Source organism: Nyctibius grandis, chromosome 1 (assembly GCF_013368605.1).
Source record: "Nyctibius grandis isolate bNycGra1 chromosome 1, bNycGra1.pri, whole genome shotgun sequence".
Taxonomy (NCBI): domain Eukaryota; kingdom Metazoa; phylum Chordata; class Aves; order Nyctibiiformes; family Nyctibiidae; genus Nyctibius; species Nyctibius grandis.
In genome coordinates, this window is record NC_090658.1 from 89,495,609 (window position 1) to 89,505,025 (window position 9,417).

A 9,417-nucleotide genomic window follows, 5' to 3' on the forward strand; every position below is an offset into this window, starting at 1 on the left:
GAGTGAGCTACCTATTAACACCAGCAATCAGAGTAGGGTACTGTTGGGATTGTTGCAAAATGGAGGAATAAAACAAGTGTTTGCTTTCTTAAACTGTATTATGAATTAAGCATTATAGTGGCGGGAGAGGGGAGCGTAGCAACAGATAATCTGCTTTTTATCTCTCTGCTGAAGGTGGTTTGTGCTCAGTCCCTTAGTTTATTTCTTCTCCTTGGAATGTCATTACTTTTTCATGATAGATGATAGTTCTAGGAGCATGCTCTGAAAGATAACAAGGGAAAGAAAGGATAAAGCTGAATTGGCTTAAAGGAGAAAAAGAAATGTTATCATAGTAATTAACCCAGGCTCCAACACATACATAGTTGAGAAGGTGGGAATCTTGTGTTTAGCTGACAACATACTTACCTTGTAGGGCTTTGTTCAGTGCTAAGGGGAGGGTGGGGAGAGGAGAAACACCTTGCTTTTAAACCAAAATAAGCACATTAATCTCTGAAGTAACCTGCCTGAAGTCAGTGGACCCATCCTAGAGGCCTTGCTTTACATGTTAAAAAGGGCTTTTGTATATTTTTGATTGCTTTAAAACCATACAAAGATGGACTCAATTAGGTGAGTTCCACTTTCGAAAATCCAGCTTATCCATTTGTTGATGCACAAATCCTCAGAGGGGTTCATTAGTTGTCAGCTGCTGCTGACCCCCAAAGTTTATCTGTGTTTGTGCAATTGGTGAATGGTCACCTTTGGGTGACCAAGTAGCTTTTGCAGGATAATTAGTACACTGGCTGTCATCACCAGGAGCTTCTCCTGAGTGCTCCAGGGCAGAATAAAATACAACTAGTGTGTATTTTTTTTTTTTAAAGAGGTGTTTACATAGAAAAACTGTACAAAGCAGTAGTTGCCAGCAAGTGTAAATCTGAATATCTCTAAGGATTCTCAAACATCCTAGAGGAACACAGGGTTTTACCAGTCCCTTACCCCACCTGTAGATTTTCCTGGTGGAGCTCAGCTGTCTAAATAACTCCTCCATGGTTACCAGGTTTGTTATTTCAATGTACATTCACTCTTATAAAACTCTTCCCAGCCCCAGGAGCGAGAGCGGGTGAGCAGCTAGTTAAGTGAGTGGATATTTATTCCTCAAGTGGTGTTGAAAGGGTGAGTAAACATGCCTTGTTCTGGAGAAGACTGCAAGAATTCAGGCTGAATAGCAGCTCTCTCTTTCATACCCTGTTCACTATGGAGTATTTTCCCACTGAGTAAAAGGCTTAATGCTGAGTGGAGAATTGAGAACTAGAAAAATAATTGAACAGCACAGAGGAATGAAGAAGCAATGCAGTGAGGGAAACCAGACGCAGTGAGGGAAACCAGACCCAGTGAATCGTAAAATTTCCCCAACTTCGGCAGAGCCAGGATTTCAGCTCCAGAGACTGTCTGTTTTGCAAATGAATAAAATCAGCAGCCCTATCTCAGTCCAATTCTGTGAGCTGAGAGTGTCAGCTTTACCAGCTGCTTCATTACCAGCTTTATCCCCCTCATTCACCATGAGGAGGGGGCCTTGCTTTTAAAGATACATTGATTACTTTGTAGCCAAAAATACAGACTTAAAGAAATTACTCTCTGAAAGCACTAGCGAGGAAAACTCAGCACTCCTTGAAAAACAAAAATCTGAAGTTGAGTGCCTAAAATGCCTAATTATTTCTGAAAATCTTGATCTAGTAATTTTGGTCTCTCAGGAGAGCGGTTCAGCTAAAATATTGCTAAGAATATTATAAATCTTCTAATGACTTCCGATTTTGTTTTGTGATTCCAGGAACTTATCTTGGCTCAATGAAGAAACATGACCATCAGATAATGTCATGTCTTCCCATCTTCTTGGTATATCCTTGGGTACTCTAGCAAGAGGACTAGCACAGTAGTTCTCTCAATGAAGGTTTAGGCTTGGAGTGCAAATGAGATGATAACCTAGTTCCAAGTCATCTGAAAGGTGGTGCCTTCATAAGAAGAGTCGCCAGTCTAGTGTAAATACCCCCAATCCCAGTTAACCAAATTAAAACTTATAGGTTTTAGAGCACACCTTAGGATTCTTTAGAAAACTGGATGCAGGACTTGAAGGACTACTATCCAAGTTCACTGATGACATAAAATTGGGAGGAGCTGTTGACACTCCCGAGGGTGGAGAGGCCCTGCAGAGAGACCTAGATAAATTAGAAAGGTGGGCAAACACTAACCGCATGAAGTTTAACAAGGGAAAGTGCTGGATTTTGCACCTGGGACATGGCATCCCTAGATGTACATACAGACTGGGGAAGGAGAGGCTGGAGAGCAGCTCTGCGGAAAGGGATCTGGGGGCTCTGGTCGACGGCAATTTGAACATGAGCAACAGTGTGCCCTGGCAGCCAAGAGGGCCAACCGTGTCCTGGGGTGCATCAAGCATAGTATTGCTAGACAGTCGAGGGAGGGGATTCTCCCACTCTACTCTGCACTGGTGCGGCCTCACCTTGAGTACTGTGTGCAGTTTTGGGCACCGCAGTATAAAAAGGATATGAAGGTACTAGAGAGTGTCCAGAAGAGAGCCACAAAGATGGTGAAGGGTTTAGAGGGGAAGTCGTATGAGGAGCGGCTGAAGTCACTAGGTCTGATCAGCTTGGAGAAGAGAAGACTGAGGGGAGACCTCATTGCGGTCTATAATTTCCTCACGAGGGGAAGTGGAGGAGTAGGCATTGCCCTCTCCACCCTGGTGACAGTGACAGAAATCGAGGAAATGGCAGGAAGATATGCAAGGGAGGTTTAGATTGGATATTACGAAAAGGTTCTTCACCCAGAGGGTGGTGGAACACTGGAACAGGCTCCCCAGGGAAGCAGTCATGGCGCCAAGCCTGACAGCATTCAAGAAGCATTTGGACAATGCCCTCAGACACATGGTGTGAATTCTGGGGTAGTCCTATGCTGGGACAGGAGTTGGACTCAATGATCCTTGTGGGTCCCTTCCAACTCAGTACATTCTATGATTCTATGATATAGACCAAAAAGAACTGACGCTGGACGTGCTCAGGTAGCATGCAACTGGAGTCCTCTGCTTTAGAAAGGCGGGGAGAGACACAGCTAGCAAAAAACTTCAAACACAGCTAGCAATGAAATATCACACAGCCTCCAGCTTTTGTAGAAACATTTGCATCCAGATGTTGAATTGTGACACTCTGAAGATGCAACATCAGGCTGTGGCCATGCTCAGCTGAGCTTTCTGATGTTCTGCAATCATTCCTTGCATTTGTAGAAAATGGCTGAGGAGGAAGGCTGCTTGATTCTGGCAAAGGGTGACTTTGGAAGTAGAGCTCTCTCCCTCTCCGATTGTTCAGTTGGAGTGCTCAGATCTCTTATTTTCATCCCCCCCCAGAGAGAAAAAAAGACTTATTCGATGGTCCCAACAGCTTCACGCAGTCTTGCACACATGAGGCAGTGAGACAATACCCCTTAGTGCAATGCTCCAAGAGCTAGATGCCTATTATAGGCTGTAATTCCTCGCCCTGCCTATTTTCAAGAGAGCACTGATTGTGTCTGTACTAGTTATATACTGACCTTTGACTGCATTGGCCTATTAATTTTATCAGACTTAAAAATGTATCATGCACCAGTCAAGGGCCTGACTGGTGCAAATTATGTTGTTGGTTTGTTTTTTTTTTTTTCTCCTAATGTCATTCATGTGCAGAATCCTACTGACAGCAGTCATTGTCATTTGTGACTGTAGTTATGCTAAATTCAGCACAGCTCTTTTCGCTGAGTTGTGTATGAAAAGCAGCCGTTTAAGGCCTGCTTGCCTCAGGGAGGCTGGCAGCCTAGGACCATGCAGAAGGTGCCCCGTTGCTCCATAGCTGTATCTCTCCTTAAATAAAAGTTAAAATGTGGTGAGAGATGCAAAACTTAAGGCAGAACTATGTGTGTACCCATGATATCTCTTAGAAGATAAGATACCACATATTTTCTAAGCTGTATCCTCTAAGCGAGCCTTGGAAATTATTATCTTGGAGACAGTTATCAGTGAACAAATTGTTTGCTATCACTTCAAAGCATGCTGAGTGCATTCCTCAGCACCAAGGTTTTGGAGGCTTGCAGATAGCTGGTTTTCAACTCTACACAGATGCTGAATTACCCTGTCAATGTAGAGTTTTGTAACAGTATTTATCCCAGGTCCCCATCAAGTTGAGATCAGCTCACCCATATAGTCAGTGATGCTCTTGTTATTGTGTTCAGGTGGACTGAAATCAGTTGGAAATTACCGTCATGTCATGCAGTGACTCTGTCCTCCTGTGCTTTGCCATATGCTTTCCCTGATGCAGTGAAGGTCCAGTTCTGGTGGCCTGTCCTCAGAACCTAATAGATCTAAAGTTTGACAAGCAGTGGCTGAAGGAAAAGACATTTTTTTTCCCAATGTATCAGAGTCTCTTGAGAAGTCTTTAGCCTAATAAGTTTTTCAAGATCTCTGCCTTTCTCATTTTTGCTTCCCAGTCTGAATAATGGATAACTTTGGACAATGTAATGACCAAGAAACTGAATAGAGTATGAAGAGTGAGTGGTTTGGGTGTAAAACTAAACAGCTAGAATGTAAATATTTTTTTAAGGTTTTATGCTACAGTTGGGCATGAAATGAAGAAATGGCTCTTCACCTCCACCAGTTCCAAACAAAGCAGTTTTAAATAGCCTTGTTAGTTTGCATTGTGGCCAAAAAATGGTTGGTCTGTCCAAATCCTGCCAATGGGAAAGGCATCTCTTCTTCTTTATTTATAGCTGGTCTTGTTTGAACTGAAGTCTGAAAAGTTGAGGAATCCTCATGCCAAACATGCATTTTGTATTCAATATTCTATTGAGCTGTTTCGTGAGAGTTTTCAGTGAAGAACTGAATGCAGTCTCTCTTAAGGGTCCAAAGTAACCTTTCTTCAGGTTCTAAGTCCTAAGAAGAATTTCCTGTTCTCTTTGAGGGATGCAGTTTTGTACTTCCTTGGAAAAAAATCACTTGATCATGACCTGGCCAACTACTATTCACCACCTAGACTTCATGGTTTGATCAAGAGGGCTCAATACATTATGAGAGGTAACTTTTACAATGCTTAGTTGTCTCTAATAATAGCTATTTACCTGTTAGAGACTCACGTTTGGTGTGGAAATTGCATTGATAATATTGCTCAAAAAATTCTCATCACTGGCTAAAAGTCAAGCATCCATAACTGTACTATTAGATTTGTTCTGTGCTTACAGTGCCACGACGCTCATCACAGGATGTGGCTGACTTGTATGCAGACTCTTGCAGTACCAGATGCATTGATTTTGTGTAGCTTTGAGATTTTTCTTTCAGCTAAGAAAGCTATGATGGTTGTGGGCAGTTGCAGTTGTCCTGCTATCTTAGCACAAAGTGTGGGTATGTGTTTGATTGGAGGTTGCTCGAATGTTTGTTGAGGTATAGAAAGTGGTATTATCAGTGTTGAGTTGATACCCCTCTATCATTTTGCTGATGCAAAGAATGCTACAGACAAATTCTGGCAGAATGGTATGGATGAAGGGAAAAAGAAAACATTTGAAGCAGTATGGAACTAAAGATGATAGTTCAGGAAAGTTATCAAAGAAAATTAAAAAACGGTGTCAATTCCACTATGGTTTTGCTCTATTTGGCTATCCAGCTTAGAGTAGTAAAATCCAGGTTGGAATAGACTGTATTTTGGCTGTTTAGAAAATGTTTGTCCATGTGGATTTCTTGTTATGGTAAAAAGCGTCTGTTCTTTCTCTGCATTACTGTTGTGAGTCACTATTAATCAGGCATGGCAGTAGACAATATTTTTTGGTGTGCTTCAGCTGTAATTTTTTAAATACAATTCCTTTTAAGTACTTTTTTTTTTATATAGGGCCACTAATTTTTGAATGCCCCTGTCACACAGATAAATCTAATCATATTTTTCTCTTATCTAAACATTAATACATGATGATTGTCTCCTGGAAGACAAATTTAAACAAATCAAACCAATGCTGAGTGCCTTTGACAACCAAAATTAAATAGTGCATATAGGAATTGGGAAATACATACCAGAAGGATATACAAGCTTTAATGCCCAGATTCAACATTTGTATGATGCACCAGCATATTTGTGTATTGAAATTGATATTCATGAAATGCCATGGCAATGCTAGCAGTAAAGGGTCTTTGCCAAAATCTTGACTCAATTGTATATAGAAGCACCTTTACTTTAAAATATCATGTGCTGTAAGCAAGAAGCAGCAGGTAGCATACCTACATGAGTCACATTTTAAAATGCTGGTACCAGTCTCATACATCATGATCCCCAAAGGCAGCATGCCAGAAGAGTGTTACTTTCAAGAGTAATGACATTGCTTTGCAAACTGACTATATTTCTCTGCAAGATCTCCCCTGGAAGATAGCATCCTTGTCATTAAACAGTAAAAGCTGCCAAGCAACTTCTGTGAGGTCTCAACAGGATGCTACTGAAATTCTGTCTTGCTTAATGCCTTTTTTCACTTCACCTTTTTAAAGAGTCATCTCGTCTGAGTGTTGAAAACCAGCAGAAGATCGACAGATTGGGCTCTAGTCCCTCTTCCTATCTTAGAAATGGCAAAGTGGAAAGTGATTAAATTGCATCTAAGTGACTTTAATACGTCTTATGCTCAATATTTAGATATTGTATAAAGTATAACTAAAGGAAAACTGGAACTCACAGTTTTTTGATGAGCAATGTGTAAGAGTGCCTTCTGCTTCTTACCACAAAAGATTTCAAATTTTTGTTTGTTTGGTTGGTTTTGTTTGTTTTGTATTTAGGAAAAGTATTTATTTTTAGGAAGAGTGAGAAAAAAAATTGAACAGAATTGATAACTTTGGGTATTGTGTGAAGTAATCTTATGTTTATTACATGCCCTATAAAAAGGTATTTAAGGGTTTGCTCCTGCAAGCATTTGTAAAGGAGCTTTTTTGCCCTCAGAGGACAAATCCCGTGATCTGTGGCAATTAGAATTCAAATTGCTTTTAAAAAAACTTCTTTGGTTCTTGAATGCAAGCGCTATATCTTATCAACACTGACTGTAGGCAAGTTTAGAGTGTGTGGCCAAAGAACAGGAACAGCTGCCGAAAATGCAATTCTGTAGTTGTTGGTGCTGGCATTGCAATTATTTGGTGTTTTATATGTAGATCTTTTGATTTATTCATTGACCAGTTATTCAACTCGGTGGTCACCTCTGGGAGAAACCCCCTGAAGCCAAAAGCAGTTGAGCTATTGAACTCAACGCACTCAAGACTTCTCTTTCTTACAGTGCCAAGCAGGCTGGACCTGAACAAGTTTCCCTTGGGACAGTCCTCGTCGAGTTGATTGGGATGATGTAATGAGTGTAAAGAAGCTGAGATTCGGTGTCTCAGAGATCTTCAGGACTCAATACTTTTGCTTTCACCGTAGAAGGGGACCAAGCGTGCCAGAGCTCGGCTTGATCCAGGAGGATGCGAGGCATTAGGGCTGTGTCGGAATCGCTGCCCGAGCCTCCCTGCCCCGCGGCTCGCCCCCTCCTCCCCGGGGCCGGGACAGGCAGCCGGGGGCGTCCGTCCCGCCGGGACCCCCGCCGCCCCCTTCCCGCGGGCTACCCTGGGTGCCGCGGGGGCTACTTGCCATCGACACGCGGCGACCCGTGGCGGCGGCCGGCGGCGGGCTACTGGGCGGGCTGCCCTCCTCGAGGCACTTCCCCTCTGAGCCGGAGCCGGAGCCGGGGCCGGAGCCGCCGCGGGAGCCGGCGCTCTCGCTGTCGCTGCCCGCCAGGCTCCCGGTGAGGACGCGGGAGAGGAAGCTGGACTTGCGGGTGTCCGGGCAGTGCCCGCTGTCCGGGGAGTCGCCGCGCTCCTCATCAAGGTCATGGCAGGTGCTCACTCGGCTGTGCTTGCGGGACACCCGCCGGGCTGGGGCCCCCGCCGCCCCCGCCGCCCCGGGGGCAGCCCCGGGGGCAGCGCCCGCCGCGGCCCGCGGCGCCTCCTCGCTGCTGGAGGAGGGCGGCGGCTGCTGTCCGTGGTGCTGCGCCGCGCCCTGCCGGCGGCGGGGCGGCGGGACGGCGCGGAGCTCTCCGCGGTGCTGGCGGCACGGCGTCCCCGCCGGCGCGGGGGCGGGACCGGCGGCGGGAGCGGGAGTGTGGGGCGGTGGCGGGGCGGCGGCGGGGCGCGGCGGAGAGGCGTCGCTGGCCAGGCAGGCCGGCGGCACCACGGAGCTCTTCTTGGAGTTGTAGAGGCTGGTGTCCTCCTCGGCAGGGCCCACCGGCTGCCCCGGCCACCCATACAGGCTCTTCTGGATCTTCTTGAGGCCCAGGTGGGCGATTTCTAGGATGTTGAGGAACAAGGAGACTGCGGCGATGCTGTTCATGAAAACCATAAAGATGGTTTTCTCTGTGGGTCGGGACACAAAACAATCCACCGTGTTAGGGCAAGGGGGCCGAGTGCATTTGTAAAGGGGGGACATGTGAAACCCGTATAAAAGATACTGACCTATCATAAAGCCCACTTCAACCACCGACCGGGTCAGGATATGTAGGACATAGGTGCGCAGCAGGGACCCTCTCAGGGGTGCCTTATGCACTTTCTTCTGTTCCTCCAGCTTACGCAGTTCCCTCTCCACTCTCTTGTGTTCCTCAGGCATGGGCTCCAGGTCTTCTAGTTGAGCCCGCAGGTGGGCTTTCCTCTTCTGTCGCTCTTTCTCGAGAGCCCTTAATCTGTAGAGTGCATGGCCCATGTAAACTAGTGATGGAGAAGAGACAAATATGATCTGCAGTACCCAGTACCTGATCAAAGAGATGGGGAAGGCTTTGTCATAACAGACATTGCTGCAGCCAGGTTGCTCCGTGTTGCAGATGAACTCAGACTGCTCATCGTCCCAGACGTCTTCAGCAGCCACTCCCAGCACCAGCATCCGGAATATGAACAGGATTGTGAGCCAGATTTTGCCAACTATGGTGGAGTGGATGTGCACTTCTTCAAGGACGCTGCCCAACAGGTTCCAGTCCCCCATGGTCAGAATTTCATATCTGAGATACAAAAAATGATGTTATTTTAATACAATACTGGATTTCTTTTGGAAATGGCCCTTTTTAGTATTTTTTAAAAATAATGATCTTTCATAGACATTCTTCTGATAGCAGGAGAGCTCTTAGAAGTTCATCATTATTTTCTACTTACTGGGTCTTTAAGTGAATGCAGACTTCGTGATTACTGGTGAAAGATGCAAATGTGAGATTATTTTAAGCTTAGGAGAGATTGATCTCAGCTGTAAGCCACAGTACTTCTTAACTGCCTACAATTTTACACTATTTTCTTCCCACTAGGAAAGAAGACAATTTTTTCCCACTTTGCAAATCCTTTGTCAGCTATAGTTTAATTCTACACCCACTCCATTCCACTGT

General features: G+C 45.0%; 1 protein-coding gene across 1 annotated transcript; it reads right to left on the bottom strand.

Moving 5' to 3' along the window:
• Nucleotides 1-222: 222 nt before the first annotated feature.
• Nucleotides 223-9,026, bottom strand: GJA10 (gap junction protein alpha 10). Its single transcript, XM_068405636.1, has 2 exons — nucleotides 7,647-9,026; nucleotides 223-261 (listed from the first exon to the last, which is right to left on the bottom strand). Exons 1-2 carry the CDS (start codon nucleotides 9,024-9,026, stop codon nucleotides 223-225), a joined length of 1,419 nt encoding a protein of 472 aa, XP_068261737.1.
• Between the last annotated feature and the right edge of the window lie 391 nt (nucleotides 9,027-9,417).